General features: G+C 32.4%; 1 protein-coding gene across 7 annotated transcripts in view; it reads left to right on the top strand.

The window, feature by feature from the left end:
• Nucleotides 1-16,738, top strand: part of LOC106471060 (cordon-bleu protein-like 1) — a 66,920-nt gene extending 50,182 nt beyond the window's left edge. For all 7 annotated transcript variants that reach the window (XM_022399682.1, XM_022399680.1, XM_022399684.1 and 4 more), the window contains 4 exons: nucleotides 2,518-2,697; nucleotides 5,784-5,936; nucleotides 11,771-13,712; nucleotides 14,965-16,738. In XM_022399682.1, coding sequence (XP_022255390.1) covers nucleotides 2,518-2,697; nucleotides 5,784-5,936; nucleotides 11,771-12,780 — 1,343 coding nt within the window. In that variant the 3' untranslated portion in view covers nucleotides 12,781-13,712; nucleotides 14,965-16,738. The remainder of the gene's footprint in view (nucleotides 1-2,517; nucleotides 2,698-5,783; nucleotides 5,937-11,770; nucleotides 13,713-14,964) is intronic.
• Nucleotides 16,739-21,919: the final 5,181 nt, after the last annotated feature.

The raw sequence follows: 21,919 nt of genomic DNA, 5'->3' as shown, positions 1-21,919 counted from the left end.
AAGATTCATTGTTTTGTATTATCTATGACTACAAATTTACTGGGATTTGTGGCTATGTATGCACTCACAATATTTTTTCTTTCAGTTGTCCTTTCTATTCTTGATAAGCTTCTCTTGTGTACTTTCTTTAGCATGATCACACCATGATTGATGTGAAAATACAAAAAAGAAATGTGCATGCATACTTAGATGTTTTATAATAAAGCACATACTGTTGATAGGTATTGTTATATGTTTATATCATTGAATGTTAAATTCCTCAAACCATTGAGGTTTGGAAACTAAGTTTCTACTATTATGAATGTAATTAAAGAGGTCAAACATTTGTGGGTGAATGCAACGTGTCTCTGCCACTCAATCCCAACATGGCCAAATTTGACACCAGGAAAATCAAAATTGGTCATCGATATCACTGCTTGAGACTTGCAAAAAGTCTTAACAAGTCTTAACTTGTACCAAGTTAAGCAAAAGACAAATTCTAAAATTGTCTATATTTCTGTTTTGGAACCTGCAAAAGAGTATCTTTATACTAAATCCCACATCAATTGGTCAAAATATAGCCAAAAAATGGACCAAACCCCTAAAAGTATGCTTTTTCACCTTTTGACCTCCCACAAAATGATTTAAAAATAGGCATATCCCAAATTTCTATATATATATGTATGTATGTATGTATGTATGTATATAGGACCTGTAGAAAACTATGTTTATGCCAAATCCCATGTGAATTGGTCAAAATATGGCTGAGTAATTGACCAAAAATCCTAAACATTGCTATTTAGTGAGCTCTGACCCCTCTAAAAAAGACTCAGAATGAGCTAATCTAACTTTTTTGTATGTCAAGGTGTTGTGTGCATCAAAATTTATATTTATGCCAATTTTCATTTTGGTTGCCATAAATATGACCATGCAGGAACCTAGAATATACATTTCCTTGGTTGTTTGACCTTTAACCCCATAAAATCCTTAAAAAGGCCTAAACCAAATAAATGAAAAAGTAGTCTGGGTGTAGTGGACTAAGGTATAACTCTAACAAGTTTCAAGTTAGTCTTCCAAGAAATGAAGGAAATGATGGTCGATTGAAAAGTGTTTGGAAGAAGAAGAAAAGAAAAAATTGAATAAGAGACAATAGAAAAGCACTGTTTTTCTGCAGAGACAGAAAAATATATTTTCTTCTAAGATGCCAGTCCCAATATAAAGATTGAAAGTACGTAAGAGTGGAATTATTCATGTCTTCTGGGTTTGCCTATTTAAATAATATTTTGTATTTTAGTTTTTCTATCGAAGAACAATAAGTAACGAGACTTAAAAACATCTCACTTAATAAAAGTGTATCTTGAAAATATGTATAAACAATGTGTGAAAAAGAAATCCCTCAAAAAATTGATGGGATTTGAAAACAAAATGCAATTGTTAAATTAATGTTTGACCAGTTGTGAACATAAATAGTGTTTGTTTTTGTCCTATTTGCCCTAAGTATGCCAGTAATGATTGAAAGTACATAGATTGTATGTGTACCCCGTGCAGTGAAAGAGGAAACTGGAGAAATCCCATCAGTACCCATAGTGGCTACCCCATCCGACTGATCTATATTTAGCCATCACTGGAGATATGAAATCTATGAATTTGAAAAAAATAACTTCTTCACACACCCCAAATCATTCTTAGTTGATTAAACCATATTTGACAGGTCCAAATGCAAAAGCCTAGAAATTGTTAGAGGATAAACACAAAGGAGCAGTCTCTCCAACTGTAACAGAATACACTATTTTAGAAAATGTAAAAGAAAATAGAATAAGTAGCACAATACACTAGCATTTTGTATTTACATCAAACAGAGAAGTTTTTATACTACTATATGCTTACCAATGTTTGATTGTGAAATTTTATCCATTTGATCTGTATTACTCTTCACAATATAACAAAGTTGCCCCCAGGGGCTTGGCAGTAAGTTTGAATTATGATGCTAAAAACCAGGTTTCCATTCCTGTGGTGGGCAGGGCTGGCACCAGACTATTTTGTGCCCTAGGCAAGGCCAGCTACTTTTACCCCCCCCCCAAACAAAAAATTAGCGAACTTCGATTTTTAAGAACAGATGTTTTGTAGAAAAAATAAAAAGCACAAAATTTTTATTATGTTTTTTCTTAAAACAACGAATTTGAGGTCTGCGCTCTAGACGGCTGACTAGTTGGCCTAATGGTAATGCCGGCCTGGTGGTGGGCATAGCACAGATAGTTCATTATGTAGCTTTCTGCTTAACATCATGCAACAAATAAATCAATACAGTTGTCTGGTTCCTGTTCGACCTTCTCAGCTTCCATCTAAGCCCATAAAGTCTTAACAATAATGATATTTAGATGTTTTGCAGGCAAAGCTATGGTTGCAAATGTTCTATCAGCTACATATTTTCCTTTCATCATTTCACCATGTTTGCTGCATGCTTAAGATCACAATATTGCTGGAAAATTAATCTTTCTGCCCAAAAGAACCTGATTTGTCACTTTTTCTCCCATTAAGAACTACTGACAGTCCAGGATACTCCTGAACCTCGAGTCCATGGTAGTGAGCTTGTTATAGAATCAGTGTTCTCAAAGGAGAGTGATGACCTATCTTCAATCCAACCTAATCCTCCACATGAATGTGCTAATGGCAGTAATGAAAGAACCATTGAGGATTCTCAAAATACATCTGAAGTTGGTGAGTTAAACATTTACTTTATGAAGGTAAGGTGGAATTAGACAAATAACTATCATACATATGAAATTGCACATATTATAAAAAAAATATTTTTTTCTATTATTACAGCTTTTATATAACTTTGTCTCTTTTTTTTTATTAACTCTACTCTTCTCATCTAAGAAAGTCATTGTAAAGTAACATTATCTTAGAGGTCTTGAGTTCATTTGGCTCTACAAAACTTCTTATAGTTTGTTGAACCATATTATAGCCCTATTTCTGGTTCAAATTTAGCTTTCAGAAACAAATATTTATTACAAGTCAGTACCATTTGCATAACTGCAGATTTTTTAGACATAGCCTGTTTCCTCCATCTTCATAGAGGGCCAGTCCACATGTATCTTTTGAGGCTCCTGGCTCTGATAAAAAAAAATAAAATAACATAATGATAAATGAAAACAAAACAAGACAGTCGTTAGCCCAAAAGAAAAGTGAAGCATAATTTGAATGATTATTTTGTGAATATAATTTGCAGCTCTAAGCTGAAAGTTTGTCATATTTTGATCTGATTGAAACACACATAAAAACAAGTTGCAAAACTTAACAAATGCAAAAAATAACAAGTGTCTAAATTTGAGGCCCCATTTGAGCTTGTGGCCTGGGCCAAATGGCCCTCTACTTGGCCCTATACCCTAGTTAGTTAGATCTAGACTGCATGATTGTGAGTTTAGCCATAAAGAGTGTATCATGCCAATTTTTAAAGTGAATTATCACAGATTGTATTGTAATAACGGAGTAGAAAAAAAATATGTAGTATCAACTATGTTCTAAAGTAATTAAATGAGCCTGTGTGGTCTTTGTTGAAAAAAAATTATTATTTAAAGCTCTGGATACAACTGTGATAACCAATAGTTATTGTGTTGATTTTAAAGAGAAATTATCACAGATTGTAATATAACAACAAAGTATAGAAGAATAATTTGTCTTGTCAATTGTGTTCTAAAGTAAGTGAACAAATCTGTGTGGACATTTGATGAAAAGAGACAATTCTTTAAAAACTGTAACTGGATATAACTGTGATAACCAACAATATAATGAACATTTATATATATTATCACCAACAAGTCACAGACACGTAGTGTAAAGAGTCTGACCCATCCATGCATATAAAAACGTGAAACTACCCACTATTTATTCCTCCAACTTAATAAATAATCCAAATTATTTTGTAAAGCAATAGCATTCTCCTCGCAGCTAGCAACACCCAAGGCCTTGATATTGTCAGCAAATTTGAATAATTTACTGACCATTCCTTTGTTGATGTTATTGATGTAAATCAAAAAGAGCAAAAGTCATATCACTAGCCTGAGTACCCCACTTGTGACATTAATCCAGTTTAACTGAACACTATTTGTTACAACCCTCTGCTTTCTTTCATCCAGTCAGTTTTTCTTTCCAACAAGCCAACATATACCAGCTACACCTACAAGGATAAAATTTGTTAAGTTATTTATATGGCACTTTGTCAAATGCTTAGTGAAAATCGATTTACACCAAATCCACACCCAAACCCTTATCTACATAATCATAATTAATTAATACATAATTCTCTAATCAAAAGATTAGTAATGCAAGGTTTCCCTCTAGTTAAATTATGCTGATTATCCAATAAAATTTTAAACTTTGTTAAATGACTTTGCAAAGCATCTTTTATTAGACTTTCAAAGCCTTTTTCCCACCACTGATGTAAATCTAATAGACATATATTTAATGGAACAATTTTTATTATTTTCATTGAAAAGTGAACTAACATGAGCCAACTTCCAATTATGTGGCGCCACCCTACTACTGAGAGGCTTAGAGAAAATATTGAAAAGTAGTTCCATGATGTCCTTAAGAACCCTTGGGAAAATACTTTATCATCCTCTAAACTTCGAAATTATTTTATTAACAAGCTTAGGATTAATATGATAATCTTGTTCAATCTTGCTTCTGTTTAGCAACTGTTCAGGATAAGGAATAATGCTTAATATTCATTAGTAAAAATTGAACAAGAAGTAGAATTTAATAACCCAACCATCTCATGATCATAATGATTTGCTTTACAGTATGTGTACATTCAATCTGATATGTTTTTAAATTCTACATCTTTCTTTACAGATGATCCAAATGAAATTGATGCTGATTTTAGCTACAAATAACTCCATCAGATCTTTAAATAACTCTGTGAAACTTTTCAGTATTCAAATATTACTGAAAACTTTTTACGTCATTTTTCTTGTCTACTTATGTTTACATATTAAGAAAGTACCCAGCCAACTATACTTTTGTGGAATATTGATACTCAAGTACTAATAGTTGCTTTCATTTCCTTTATACATAAATCCATTTTTAATTTTCCTCCTGAAAATGGCCCATGTTCCAGTTGTATTTCTCCTTTGTGGTAATTCCTTTTATATCCTGATCATCTGTCTGTACTTTGATATTTTTTTTAGGTTGAAAAACTTAGGACCACCTGGGTATTGCATGGTCTATACTGTTTCTTCTATGTTCTGCATTGTGGCAGGGCCCACTGATAACTTTGATGTTCTCAAATTTAACCAAATCATACCCTAAATATGAAGAGCTCAAGAAAGATCTTTTGATTTATTTTCTCAAATTTTCAGATTTTTTACTATCATGTATGTGTAATTCAATGTTTTCTTGAACTCTTAAATTGCATCACTCTTTTATTTTCTGCACATATATATATATTTATTTATTTAAACTCAGCTTTTTTATCTTTTTTATTTTTTATTTCAATATCATATAGCCCTTTTGTTTCTTCCCAGATAGAATAATTTAAACTGCATGGTTGATTGATTTTAACAATTTTTAAATTATATTAGAAAAAAGTGGAATGAATATTTTAAGTGCATGTTCAGTCTGATTATAGAAGTACTGTAAAAGCCCCAGTTGAATATTGCAATACTTGTTTGTTTAGCCAACACATGTTTACATGACTTCTTTTGAAAAACATTTGAACCATGACAACATTATTGATTCAATAAGATTAAGTTCTTGAAGTTAGGAGTAAACTGTTAAAGTGAATGCTCTTCCATTATTAGGTTCAACATCTTCAAGAGAACAAATAATGACAGATGGTCAACATCAGCGGCAGAATAGCTTGTCTTCTATTAACACCTTAGATGATATTGAGAACACTTTCAGACAGACCATTGCAGAGGGTGAGAGAGCCCTGAAGTGGGAACAAGAAAAAGGTAATATTGACTTTTGAAGACGTTACAAAAAAGAGGTAAGGCTGAGTTCTAGATATGGAGCAAGAAAGAAAGACTTTTCAGCCTTGTGGATGAACAAACAAAAGATCCTTGTAGATGGTCTAAAAGAGAATATGAACCCTTGTAGATGGTGTAAAAAAGTATGAATTTTATAGATGGTGTGGAAAAAAAGGGTATAAAAAAGGTGTGAGCCTTTCAGATTAAGCAAAAAAAGTATGAGCCTTGTAGATTGAGTAAAACAGTAACATTGGGCTTAGGAGAGAATACAGAGTTGAGCCTTAGAGAAGGAACGAAAAAGAAGTTACACTTAGCTCTAAAGAGGGAAAGATGAAAAATGTATATCTTACAAAAAAAAAGACTGATATACCTCTGTTTTTGTCATTATACTACAATTTTTATACTTTCTTTTTAATATAATGAGACAAATTGTTTGAAAATTTAACATAACATAATATTTAGGGACAACAAGGGACCTATTGATCTCCATCTCAGCTTTCCCATCTTAAATAATTTTTTTTCAAAACTTGAAACTAGCCCTTATTATTCGTATAGTTATCAAGCTTTCTCTTAAACTCACTGTCTCCATAACATTCAAAGGCAGCGATTCCAGAGGCCAACCACCCTGTTAGAAAAATAAAACTGTAAGAGTTGAAGATGACTCCTACCTACCTTACTAGAAATTATATTTGTGTTCCATAGTCCTATTATTCTCGCCATTAAGTATAAAAAAAAAAGATGATGTATCAACACTATCAATTCCATTTACAAGCTTAAACACCTCAATCAGATCCCCTCTAACTTTTCTTTTTTCAAGAGAAAACAATTTCAGATATCTTAACCTCTCATCATATAACAACCTCTCCATCCAAGGCATCATTCTAGTAGCCCTCCTCTGAACCCTTTCCAACAATTCAATGTCCTTCCTGTTGGATATACAAGACTGTTTAGTGTAAGAGTTAGTATTTAGTTTATTTAGTGATTTAATACTTAGTGATTATTTAGTTTTCATAGCAAGAGTGAAAAAGTAATTATTTTAAAAGTGATAATTATGACAAATTTCGTTATGTAACTCGGTAAGAGTCATACGTTATGTGTATAGTTCAATTGTTGTAGTATTGTTGACATCATCTTTCTCAAAATCTTTAACTTTTTCTTGCTACGTCAGTATTGTTACATCATATCATCTCCTAATTTGTAGAAGGTTCTAGGCCTCAGTTGGAAAATGTATAAATATAGACAACCAAGTGAGTGCAAGTGAAGTTCAGTCAAGAAAAATCAATTTGTTAGTTAAAGAAAAGTAAATTTAACCAGTGTGCAAGCGATTAGTTTTAATGGGTGATTTCTATAACGTGTTTCTTAGCTGTATTGTAACAACAGTAATAAGAAAAATAATTTATCTTGTCAAAGGTTGTTCTAAAGTAATTGAATCCATCTGTGTGGACTTTGATGAAAAAGAAACAATTATTTAAAGTTTGAGAAACAACTATGATAACCCACGGAGTAACATAAGTAAATCTATTGCAGAATCTACAGTAAGAAAAAGAAAGAGTAGAGGAAAATAATTCTTGTCAGTTGGATTCTAAAGTAATTGAATCAGCTTGTGTGAACTTTTGACAAAAAAGAATTATTTAAAGCTTTAAATACAACTGTTCGAATTTATCGGCAACAAGTCACAGAAGGCACCTACTGTAAAGAATCCTAGCCCATATACAATAAAACCCTGACACTTCCTAAGGTAAGAAGCCCAAGACTGAACACGTTTCTCCAAATGTGATCTAACCAGTGACCTATGTCATGAAATTATAACTTCTTCAGACTTGTATTCAGTATTTCTGTATATCCAATCTAAAATCCTATTTGTCCTACCACTATCCACAGCACACTGCTTGGATGGCTTAAAAGCCCAATCCATAATCTCCTTTAAAATACTTGGGGAAATATTATGTGGCTCAGGAGCCTTATCATTTTTTAAACTTTCAAGTTTTATCTTAAGCTCAAAATTAATGCAATCACCTTGTTTGATCTTGTTTCCATCTATCAAGTGTTCAAGATGAGGAATACTTCTTAAATCTTCATTAGTAAAAACTGAAGAAAAAGCAGAATTAATAACCCAGCCATCTCATAACTCTCAGATACAAGTCTTTCTTTATCGTCTCTCAAGGGTCCTACCTCCATCCTAACATTTTGTTTATCCATAATCTATATAAAGAAATCCTTACTTACAGGATTGAGGAAAACTAAGACAACTGTACATCTCACAAATACATCATCTATTCACAACCATGGTTTTGCCAGTAAAAGCACCATAAGGTACAGACATGTATATCTTTTACACAAAGAACCAGAAGTGACCCTGACATTCACCTAGATATAAGTGGGGAGGAACTTAAGTTGGTTTGGTTGTTTAGAACTTTTCCTGGATTTGTTTTTAGACTTCTATTTATTTCTAAAATTTCCAGGCTATCTAGTTTTTACCTTATTCACAGATATGTAAAATTTTGCGTTTTTTTCTGGATCAAATTGGTGTCTAGTTCCAATAAGGTGGGATGCAAAGGTTGTGGGATGCAACAACAGTATGCTCTCATTTACTTCTCACAGTACTATCCAATGGTGTTATTTAATCTCAGACATTTTAAAAGCATGTAAATCAAGTAATTAGGACACATTTCATTATTATGTGAAATATTTTATGTTAATGCACCTCTTAGGGTTACAGTAAGGAAGTTTATTATATTTGGTAGTGTTACTCATAGTATAGTGTTTTCACTTGTCATATATGAAATATTCCTGGGCGTTCCAATGAACCTATGAAGAAATACTAAGTTTTCTAGATCTACTAATAGTACTAGGTTAAATGCTTGATGAATATAAGTATTTATCTGGCATTGTATAAAGTCATGGTTTATTGTATTTTAAAATTCATATGAGAAGAAAACTTGAAGTTGTTCATGAAAACGCTTTAAAAATAAAGGATTTATTTCTTAGTATGATGAGCTCAGAAGGAACAGCAATCAAATGTTTAACACTGAAATATTGAGGTAATTAAATTTTTTACATTCTAATGTATCATACTTTTTATAAATATAGAAATGGTTGAGAGGGTGGAAATTGAGGAACATTTGGATGCAAATGATCATTGCTCTATTAGGTTCAATGTTTTGCTGGATATGGAGAGCTGGAATAATGATATTTTGGGTACAAATTTCAAAAAGCAAATTTTGAAGGGATGAGACAAAAATTATCTGTTGTGAATGGAGCAGCTAAGTTATGTGGAGACACTGATCAAATGTGGAAAATGTTTTAAAAGATAAATTTTAAATATTCAAGATAAAATTCCTTATAGAAAGAAAAGAGTGGCTGCAAGTAAAAAATTAGGTTAGCTCACAAAGGGTATAAAAGATAAAATTAAAGAAAAGAATCACAAATTTAAAAAATTTAAAGTGACTTGTAAGATAGAAGAATATAGAAGATCAAGAAAGTTGGTCAAACAGGAAATTGGGACATCAAAAAGGATGTATGAATAATGGTTGGACTTCCTAAATTACACAAAACGAATATCCTTATCAAACCTATTGTTTCCTATACTAATGTTCCCTCTTACAAATTAGCACAGAAAGCACAAACTATTTTCAAAAATAACTGATTTTTAACCTAAGTTTGCTATCAAAAACTCTGGAGTTTGTAGAAAAAATAAAAAATGTAGAGATATCGAATAATATCAAAATTGTTTCGTTTGATGTTTGTAGTTTGTTCACCAGTATTCCTGTTAATGAATGTAAACAAATTGTTAGTGATTTAATAGATATAGAAAAAAGTAAACCCTGTTCAAGCCCAGGAATTAAAAACAATAACAACCACTTGCCTAGATCAGAACTACATCAAATTTAATGTCCAAATATATATAAACAGAATGATGGGTCTTTTGCTTGCAGAAGTTTTCATGGATAATTTAGAGAATATATTGTTTAATGGTGAAAATAATACAAAACATGTTAAATATTGGTATAGATATGTTGACGATGTGATCTATCTCTGGACAGGATCCAAACATCAACGTGACAATTTTGTAACTTTTCTAAATTTATTAAATTTACTATGGAATTTGTTGAAAACGAAAACATTAATTTTTTGGACTTAAATATTGACATAAACAATGGCATACATTCCTTCAAAATCTTCAGAAAACTGACTTATAGTGACACCATCATATATACTTCAAGACATCTAGTGCCTCACAAATGTGCCATGTTCCATAATTTGTTACACAGACTTATCACTGTACTCTTGTCATCTGAAGATTATAAAACTGAATTAAAAACTATAAATAATTGCTGTTAACAATGGTTATACCACAAAGTCAATTAACACACTATTTTAAAAAATTGAAAGCCATAAATTTAAAATCAATATATCCACATACTGTACCAAATGACAACAAAAACAAATGATTTAAGATGAGCTACATTGGAAAAGTTTGTGCAACAACAAACAGAATTGAAGAGTACAGCAACAGTTGTGTTTACCAATTAATGTGTCAAGACTGCAATAGTGTATATATAGGTCAAACAGGATCTCCCATAGAAACGATAATTAAAGAACATTCTAGAAGCTGGAAATTAAGGAAAATTTTTAATCTACATATTGTTTTGAGAAAGATTAACTTATCAATTCATTCATTCGTGCATTCTAGGTGTAAGTTTACAGATGCAAAATGCTTCAGGTGTGGTTTCTTAATGGTATTACAGTTTTAAAAAACACCATCTTTCAAGCATAGTGTGAAATAGTAAAGTTAAACAACATTTAATTGTTGAAGACATACATAGGAGAATGTTTCTTAAGTTAAAGGAATGTTAGTAGTAAATACAATTGAACGAAAATATGAAAGTTGTATACAGCTTTCTTTGAAAGGCCTCATTGATACTGTATATCACAGGTGTAATGTAGTTGGCATATTATAACATTCTCCTTTGCATTCACTCATGGATTCTTAAATTTCATGTTGTGCATAAAATAAGAATGTTTTAGTAAAGCACCTAGAAACTGAAAACTGATATAAAAGATTGTGAACAACATATGAAAATGATAGTCAGGCTTTCTTAAAAACTTGTATAAGAGTTTTATAAATTGTTAAATATATAGTATAGTATCTTAGACAATGCAATACCAAACAAGATAGATTGTGTAAAAGAAAAATAAGTGATGCTAGAAAATCATGCGAGTTCTAATATAACATGTTATGTATGATGTTTGGAGTTGATACTTCCGTTTGTGAAAATTCATCTAACAAACTGTGTATAGTTTATTACAGCAAGAGAGAGCAAATCATTGTGTGTGTGTGTGTGTATATATATGTGTGTGTGTGTAATGCAGAAGGAATCCTGCCTGGGGTCAGTTGATGGGCCCGGCAGTGGGATATTCCAATGCTCACTAGAAATGCATACTACTTAACAAGCTAAAATGGCTACTGCTTTTTCATGGATTCATGAAGAAATTTGTCACCTAAATTTCTTTTATGAAAAATCATAATAAATAGATTGAAAGGGGGGGGGGCAATAATATTAATGACCCCAGGGCCTGGGTTGGCTCTCAACACCCCTGAATGTATAAAAGAAACTTAAAATGGGTTATTTATATTTGTAATGTTGAAACATGAACTCCATGAAACTCAGAGTGGTGAGGTGAAATTGCTCTTTCAGATGGGTGGCTTCTAATATCCAACTCCCTTTTAAAGAGAAATTTGAAATGCATGTTCTTGTGTGGTATTTATTATTGTAGTGTTATCCACTACAGTTTATTATTCATTTGTTTCTTTACAGAAGAATGCAGGAGTTTTTTACCAACAGGAATTGCCAACGGGACTTCAAACAAAACTTTTAATGCTCAGTTTGATTCAGATCTTACTCACAATGGACATCTGTCCCATATTGACACAGATTTCTCAGCTGTTGAACAGCAGGTAAATGATATGACCATAAATGAACCATTGTCTAGCAGTAACTGTCTTCCTGAAGAGCCGCTTTCATTTAAAGGAAGAAATAATGGTGTTAATAGTCATCTCCAACAAAATGAAGACAAAAAAAAGAGTTCTAGTGAGGTTTGTATTAAGACAAATGGTTTAACCTCACATGATGATGGCATGTCAGTCAATACTGAAGAGGAAGTTGTTAATGTCAAACTCAAACGCGGAACATCTCTTACCAATTTTATAATTACTTCTTACAAAAACGGTGAAGCAAATATTTACAGACCTAATTCTAGAATACAGACAGAATTGCTTCTAAGATCTGATAATGTTTGTCATCTTTCTAATGAATCACTGAGTGCTGCTCAAAAACCTTCTGAGTACAAGAAAGAGAATTTAGAAACTAAACCTTCTAGTCAGATGTTTGTAAAAGAACAAAATGAAAATCCACCAAAATTCCAAAATTTAAATGTTAATGGTGAAGAAGATCAGATTGAAGTAACTTCTAAAGCTCCAGCTGCATGTATTAAAGAAGCATATGTTCAAGACTTCAGAGGTCATGTTAGACTCAAGTGTGCACAATTCAATGACCTAAAATGTTTACCTTTGGTTGGAAGATCCACATCAATGCTAAATCTAGTGAATCATAGACAAAGTTTCTTACAGAAAAAAATGCATGATGGTGTCTTGGAGACCTTGAGAAGGGTCCAGTCTCAGCACAGTGTCAGCAATAAATCTTGTGATCCAGAATTTTCAGATGAAGATCAAGAACTCCAAGAAAAGTATAAACAACCGAAGAAAAACTTCTTGGGTGGCAGCAGAAAGTGGCTGAGAATCAGAAAATTTTCCAAAATGGAGAAATAACCACAAATGTTTGCATATCATATCTAGAAAAAAATCCTCTCCTAACTGAGAGTACAAGAGCAAGTATAAAAGATCGTTTTAAGGCAAAAAGTCAGAATCTTTCCAAAGTAAAATCATTACCTCGTGTCAGCATGATTGAAACTAAAACAAGACAAGTTTCATCTGAAAAGGATCATCAAAGACTAAAATCCCATATGCTGGCAAATGTTACTATTGGCTCATGGCAACAAAGAAGCTTTCAAGAGGATCCCAGCTGGCCTAAGTTTCACAGTGTAGAAAACCTGGTTTCCCAACATATAGATCAGGAAGCAACTATCACAAATGAAAATTGTAGAGCTCTCCACTCTAATAAGTCAAACTGTTCCTCAAAACAGCCAGAAGTAAAACCAAAGTTAAATATTTCAGTGATTAATCAAACTGAAAAACCTCAACCAAACTTAACAATGTCCAATGATTTATTGACATGGAAACAAAAGCAAAACACAGAAGAAGGGCATAAACGTATTCTTACTAAACAAACATCTTTTGAAGAACCAACAATTATTAAACTAAACATGAACACTCATAAACCAAGAGCAACCTATTCATACTTTGGTGCTCCTGTGTTGAAAGGATTCTCAAATGAGGTGGTGCAAAACTTGTTAAAGGAAACATCTGAACTGAAAAATGTTAGTGATTCAGAAAAGTGCAAATACTCAGGTATAAAAACCGAAACCAACAAGACTGTAACTGAACTTAAAACAGAAAATAAACCTCTTAACTTAACTAATATTCTACCACCACCAGTACCTCCTGTTTGTACAACTGCTGAGTTCCTGTCATCCACAAAGAAGTCTACAAAAAAGACAGTCTCTGATATTTCTGACATAGACCCTCGAGATCAACTATTGATAGACATTCGAAACTTTCAAGGAAGATCAGGCCTTCGAAAAGTAAGAAATCAAACAGCTGTCTACTTTTGTTTATCAAAAATTCCAAGTTTTATGTTATTATTATAACAGTTTCATTATTTATAATTGCAATAATGGGTGCTTTGTAGCCTGTGTTACTTTTTAGTCAATGAAAAAATATTTCATTTAGTATGTAAAATTTTATAACAGTTATTTTCAGCACTTTTGTATTTCATGGCCTTATTGGAAACTGTACTCTGATAATTTAATGTTTCACATTTTATATGACTTTGAATTTCACTAAACTAGAAAAACAAAAAATTTACAAAGTTAAATTATTTTGGTCTTATATGATGAAGCATGCAAATGTAATTTTTAAAAGATCAATAGTTTAATGGAATAACAAGAAAAATTATGTAAAATGTTTTTAAAGTCTATGGAAATTAAACATTGTTACTAATGTATAATAATACATTTTCTTTACTTATTCTGAATGTTTCAACTATTAGAAGAGAGGTTTCCTGTGGACATTGTTAACTTTTAGATATATTGCTATTTTAACTGGCAATAATTCATTAGTTATACTTAAGGTAAGCATTAGAAATGTACAGATACCATTTTTTGTTGATAGTACTGTTAACCATATTTGTATCTGACCAACACTGATATTTCCAGAACTTGATTCATTTTCTTGTCATATATTTGAACACTATAGCATGCAACAGCAGAAACTGGAAAAATTTATTTTCAAAATTAACTTATTTACCAGTATCAGTATCTATGGTAGTTGGAACATAGATACTGATAGTTGCCCACATTTATTGTAGATACAAATGTACTATTCTGTGCATCTCTACTAACTGTCCTATTAGTTTCTTTTCTGTAATTGGTCAAAATGAGTCCTTGTCATTTTGTAAATAAAGAGGATTTAGCTCTGAAACTATTGCTTTACTTTGAAAACATTTTCTTAAATAAAAATTTAATTATTCAGATAACTTAATTTGAAACTGAACCAAGTGGAACACCAGGATTGGATAGTGAATATTTGATTCATAATCAGCTCATTGTAATAACACTAGCATCGAAGGAAACATGGCTACAATAAAAAGGTTAGCAAGACTGAGAATGCAATGTGTACTCTCTGGTTCTATCAAATTTAGTTGGTTGAATATATCATTTTTTTAAAGAAGATCTAGTGATGTTGCACATGTTTTGAATAGATGTTTCAATTTATCAAAGTTTATTAGACTGTAGCACTTAAACAGAACACACTTTAAAAAATATGAATTTTCAGGTTCCTGTTGCTGAGACCAACTGGCAGCTGAATATCTTTGGACCAACTTTTTCAAGCTCATTACACAAGTAACTCCTTCAACTGGTTCCATATATTTAGTCTATACATTTCTTAATGTTCACAGGGCTGCTGTACATCTACATATTAATCACTGGAGAAGTCGTATAACCAGAGAATATGGCCTTCAAAATTATTGTAATAGGATAGTGTTGGAATTTCATCAACATGGATTACACTTTATAACATCAATATTTTTCTAAGTGAATTATTTTTTTAACACGTACTATGAAATAACTGGGTGTGCGTTAAAGGAATTATATAGGTATTATTATTTTAAAATGAACATTCTTTTTGTTGTGTTAGCAAAGTGGTTGCTCTTTGGTGAAACATTAAAACAAGTAACAAGTATATCCCACTGAGCTAGGCCAGATAATTTCCAGTTAATACATGTAATCCAGTGACATCACACAAGTCAGGGTATGGTTGAGTAAAACTATTACATGTGAGTCAGATTATGGCTGAGTAAGAAAATTGCATGTAATTTGCATTAAGATCATGTGAGATTAGAGCATGGACATCAGGTTATGAAAGGTTTGGTCATTTGGTAATCAAGATATGAGAGTGTAATGAGTTAAAATTAAAGAAGCATTAAGATGAAATGTAGTAAAAGTAGTGTACAGAGTAAGTTATATGAGAGTTTATAAGTTAAGTATCTGTGTTTTAACATCTGTTTATACTATTTTAATAGGTAACAGAATCCAGAAAACATGATTATATTTGCCTTAGTTGAATTCCCTTGAAAGTTAGGTATTGGCCCAATTTAATTTTTTTTCTTTCTATTCATGTAATAAATATAGTCTTACCTTTAATATCCTAGAAGATCTTTTATTTTTCACTCAGTAGCCTAGCATGATATGTTAGTCATTGCTATAAATGTTTAATATTCTTGAAAGCTTTCTGGTTTGGAAGAAAATAATAGTTATTGTAGAATGTATATATAATTATCATTATTATCACTTGAAATTAATATTTAGAATATGCCATCAAATAAAGAAACCCTTACGTTTATTCTAGAAATCTAAAATATTTTGAAATTTATTTGATTGATCTTGAAAATCTGATCTACCTAAAGAACATATTCTCAGTTGGATATGAAATTTGTTTAACTTATCAAGCATTGTAAGATACTATAAAACCTGATAACTGTAAACTACAACATTATAATTAATATAAATCTTTTGGATGTAGTTGTTGAGTGTATATATATATATCTCAGTTAAATTATTTGTCTGATGTTGTAATTAACTAAATATTATCTTCAAGAAACTTGTGTATTACATTTATTTATTTGGCTCCATCTAGTAAGCCATACTGGTGTGTTTATTATTAAATAACTTACAGATCCAATTTGCAGTCTGAAATGTATTTCTAATAATCATCTTGTTTCCTGTCAGGCTTTCATATCCCTAGAGCCTAATATGTCTTCCTTAGATTAATACCAAACTTTTAGTTATTGGTGTTAAATTATATAGCACCAGCCAAGTGTTGTAAGTCTATTCTTAGAGAATATATTTTTTTAAATAATGTATTATCTGTTAAGTTTTCAATGAGTCCTTAAACAGCATAGTTTCGAATTAAGGTCATTTATAAGATATTTTATTGAGTTTTTTAGTGTTGATATGTGTGCCCAAAGCAGAGGGCTTTTTGTTAATGTGTTTATGTATGTAAACTTTCTTTTAAACTTAAATAAAGTATGTTTATGTTTTTGGTAAAAGTGTTGTTTCTGTTAGTTGCTTCACAAAATGTTTTAGTGATTGTTTTATAAACATAAGAATCTTATATCTAGAATTCATATATATATTTGTTTTATTTAGTGTAGTTGGAAAATTAGGTACTGCAGTACAAACTGTTTAAGATAATTTGGAATAACTACACCAGTTTCTTGCAAAATTAAAAATTCTGCCTTACCAGTTTAAAAATGGATGCATGTATGTGTTTGTGTGTATGTATGTAAATTATTATAACTCCATGATAGTATTATATAGTATTCTATGTATAAAAACAGGCCTAATTGTTTGTGTAGTTCTTGAATTAGACACTTTCAGCTTGTTTGAATTAAGCAATTTATATTATTTTGAAAATTACAAATGCATTAAACTGCAATGATATAAATACAGATGTGTGATAGTGATGATCATTTCTTAAAGATTAACAAGCAAATCTTTAAAATTGTGTTGATGTTATTTTCCCATTACATATATGAGGAAATAAACATTGAGAGTTGTCTTCTAATTTGTGTACAACTTGTATGTAATAGTAGATTAACATCTACAACGTTTAAAATAATTCACTGCCAACTGTGTACTGTGGTACTTATGTCGCATGAAAATATAAAAGTGGTACACTCTTCATGATCTCCATAAAAATGGTCATTTATCAAGTTATATGTAAATAATTTGCACATATTTTCTGTCTTACCTTTTTATAACTTAATGTTAATAGCTTTTCATTCAGCTACATTCAAACAAAATTTTTTCAAAATGGAGTGCAGATTAATTGGACTTGTTCATCTTAAGTATTAGGTCGTCAAGAAATTAGTCACTTTTTTTAGATGAAAAAACCTGAACAACTTGTATATCAACACAACATATATTAAATGAAATATTCTCCATTCTTATCAATGATGCTTTTCCATCTAACAGTCAGGTTGTTAATGTTCTGATTAAAGAAATCACTTGGCTTTGAAGCAAAAAACATGTCTTCTTTAACACCTTCCACATTTGCATACATTTTCCCATTAAGATAGTGTTGCAGTAAACAAAAAAGATGGTAATCTGATGGTGACATATCTGGAGAATATGGTGGATGGGGGAGAACTCCCCAACCCAACTACATAATTTTGTGTTGTGTCAAATGTGCCACATGTGGACGTGCATTGTTGTGGATAAGAAGAACACCTTTCCGATTGATGAGTGAAGGGCGTTTCTGATGAAGGCTTAATTTAAATGTTCCAGTTGCTGGTTATAGATCTCTGCATTGACAGTTCACTGTGCATTGAGGAGTTTGAAATGAATTACTCCTTTGATGTCCCACCAAATGCAAAGCATCACTTTCTGTAGATTTAGTCCAGGTTTTGGGGTCGGAAATGGTTTTTGTCAAGGACTGAGCCATTGTTTTTGGCATTTGATATTCGCATAGAGAATTCATTTTTCATCACCGGTGACAATTCTGTCCAAAAATGGTTCACATGCATTACTCGCCAGAAGAGATGAAGCAACATTCACACATTGGAAACGATAATCATTGGAGAGTCCATGAGGCACCAAAACACCTTCTTTATGAAGTTTTCCCATATTCCTTAGATGTTTACGTACTGTTTCATGAGAGACCATCAGGGCCATTTCACAAATGTGTTGCTCTGGGTTATACTCAATAAGCATCTTCAGAGCATCAATTTCAATTCCAACATGTTAGCCCCTGCCATCAGTTTTCAAGGCTAAAGTCACCTGAACAAAATTTGCTGAACCATCGTTGACACTTACGAACATTCAAAACATTTCCATAAACTTCTTTAATATTCTTTGTGGCTACATAGGCGTTGTTTCCCTTATTGTATTCAAATAGCATTACATGCTGAATGTGTCATTATGATTAGAGTATACTAAACTTTACACATTATATAGGCTACACTAACGTGATATTTAGGCAGTTCGTTTAACTATTATATGTGATGTGCGTTTTTTTTGGGGGGGGGTTAATGAAAGTGTTCCAAATCCAACATTAATTTCTTGACGACCTAATAAATAGAATGTACCTCACCTCAATTTGTACTAAGCTTATTTCTAATCTGTTCTCATACAATAAGAAGGAAACCCCTGGAATATAATGTCTGCACTGGTGAGGTTTTTAAGTTTGGCTTGAAAAATTATTAATATAAGATGTCAAAAACTCTGGTCTCCCCTTGTCTAACAATGGGATTGACCTTGGCCTTCTGGAAAGCTCTGTTGTATTATCTTAGGGCTAAATAAGATCATAAACTTAGTTCCTGATCAGAATCATCATTATTATTCTGTGCACTATACGAAAGTGTTATGATGTTTGTAAAATCAAGTGTTCTAGCATTCTACTTTGAGTTGCTTTGTTTAGAGAGAAGACAGCCATTTTAGGAAGGCTTTAGCTGTTGTTTTTTATTTCTTAAGATGGTTTACTTGATTCAGAGCAAGATAATTGTGTTAGTATAGCCCTTTTTTTTATTAAAGTGGATTTATTCATGTTCTGTAAACAAATTTCAAGAATCTTGTTCTTTTCTTTTGTAAACTTAAAACTTACCTGTCACTTAGTATTACCTGAAAATACCACAAACTGAGTAATTAAATTACAAGTTGTTGTGCTGTGACTAAGGAGTTACTTTTGTAGAGTTTGTCAGAGTTACTCTGCTATTTCATGTTTGTATTTTATTACACCATTTAAAGTTAGTCTTTATTTCATTGAGATGGAAAAGGTGAGTGAAATATGAAAATGTGGCACAGCCAAAGAAGAACTTTTATCCTGGATGAAGGCTATATTTTGGAGATACAAAAGACTGTCCACATTTTGAATATGACTTCACAACTATAGAGATGAACCACACCCATGGACCTTCCAGACTGCTGATCAGGTTCACTCCGGCTGGTAGAAGTCGGTGACCATTGGACTTGTTTGTTATGGTGATGAGCTAGCCATCTTGGCATACTGAGATCAAATTGAGAGATCTTTCAAAACTTCAAGGAACCAACACAGTTGACCCCATCATTGGTTGAAGTTGGCATTCACCAAGAAATGGCTTAAAGTGCCTCTGGAGAATGTAATCTACCAGAAGTTAAGTTGCACTGAAGGTTTGATCTGGTGGAGAACTGAGCTATTCACAGGGTTAAATGCAAAGTTGAAAAACATGGACTCCATCAGAATTTGGCAGTGTGTATGAGTTGCATCATTTACATGAGAAAGCATGGCCTGATACAGCATTTATATATCCTCATTGAGGGACTCCTAAGCAAACCCTTGTTTGAAGGGGATCATATTAAACAAAATACATGAAAGGATGAAGCAGTAGTTATACCAGATGAAACTCTTCTAAATTTGAAATACTCAACTTCCAGTTCTACTACTTACGAGCACCACCAAGTGTTCTGGTGCAGTCTCACTAGTTCATAGTAGGTAGTCAGGGCTATGTAGGCCCTGCTTCAATGCAGCAAAACCTTTTCAGTAGTTAGGTACTTCAAAATGGTACTTCTGTATGAGTTACTTCTTCAGCTGCAGCATTGGAAATTGGATGAGGAACTATTCACATTTTGTCATGTAATAGAAAAGACAGCTGGTTCCTTCATGTTTATCTACCAGGCAATAGTAGAAGAGTAAACAACAATTTATAGCTGTTGCTGCTTAGGCTACTTTAAGGTAATGGAGCTTGGGATAATTGTCCATAAACTCGAGCAAGTGCAGCATTTTGCTTGTGTCCAAAGATGTAGTGGCTAGTTTAGAACTAGATTTAACTTTACATATGCCTGTAAGATACACTGCCACTAAAATCTTTAACACGTGACAATGGTGCTGTCAGAATCTTCTTGGGCCTTGCAGTGTTTCAGTAGCTCTACATAAGCAATCTGACCAGTAAATATAATATGGGCAAATGAACATAAGCTGGAATTATGGGAAGAGACATATTTTCAGCTTCCTATTGTTACTATCTTGCAAAATGAAGATCATTGTATCTGATTTAAGACTTGAGCACTGGTATTTTAGGAACGTTATCATCCATCATGGCCTATGGGAAATGTAAGCTCATTTCTATGGTAGAACCATCTAGTACTCGTATGTCAGAGACAAGGAACTGTGGGTTGCAAAAGTACACATTGGAGATGAATTCGCTGTATCTCTGAATAAAGTGGTTTTAAACGGAAATATATAGTCAGTTTAAGGTATTGCTACTGTATGCTGCAACAATGGAATCAAAACATGGCACAGTTTTTTCAGTTTCCAGAAACCAAGCTGTACTTTCTTGGACAGTTATTTCTCTATGTATCAGCTTTATGCCAGTACAAGTTTATTGTTATAGAATGGTCATTGGCATCGTAAGTGATGAAAAAGTGACTGAAGCTGGCAGTACAGCATATATTGCTTCAACTGCACTTTGTCATGACTGCCAGAACATCTGTGGTCACTGTCTAATGATTATGCTGACAAAAATGAATAGCAACAGGAACCCAGTGAGTTGCCATTGAAACTTTTTGACATGTTTGTAGGACCAGATAGCCAATTAGATAGAAAAATCACTTGTCATCACAGAGACACAAGTGACGTGAATCCATTAAAACAACTACTATGTAGTCTTCCTTGGAGCACCAGAAATGTGATAAATGCTGAAATAGAGCAGAACCTGAAGAACAGAGTATTAAAACCTTCAGAAAGTGCTAGATCATCTCAAGTAGTGACACTGAAAAAGACTAATGGAATGCCAAGAGTGTCTGTGGACTTTAATGGTAAAATGATTCCTCTGTTGCTGAGAATGTACAAATATTTAGATATGTAGTAAGGTCTCTATTAGCTCAAAATGCTAGACTTGGAATCTATTACTGGCAATGAAACTGAACAGTTTTAGGTCTGCTCTTAACATTTGAGATGGTTTCTCTGAATTTTGTGTCATTCCTTCTGGCATATGTAATGCACCTGCAAATTTTAAAAGACTGATGGATCTTATGCTGAAAAGACTGCAATAGAAGAAATGGCACATTTGTGTACATGACATTCTGGTGTTTGGCCTTGTGTTTCAGTATGCTGTCGAGTTACTGAGAATGGTGTTTGGGAATATCAAGAAGACATGCCTGAAACTGGAACCAGGAAAGTGTGCACTTGTGCTTACATATGTGAAGTTTCTATGTCACACTGAAGGCAAGGATGAAGTGTCCACTATTCCTGC

The sequence above is a fragment of the Limulus polyphemus genome, unplaced genomic scaffold (assembly GCF_000517525.1).
Source record: "Limulus polyphemus unplaced genomic scaffold, Limulus_polyphemus-2.1.2 Scaffold4380, whole genome shotgun sequence".
Classification (NCBI taxonomy): domain Eukaryota; kingdom Metazoa; phylum Arthropoda; class Merostomata; order Xiphosura; family Limulidae; genus Limulus; species Limulus polyphemus.
This window is presented reverse-complemented; position numbering and strand designations above follow the sequence as displayed.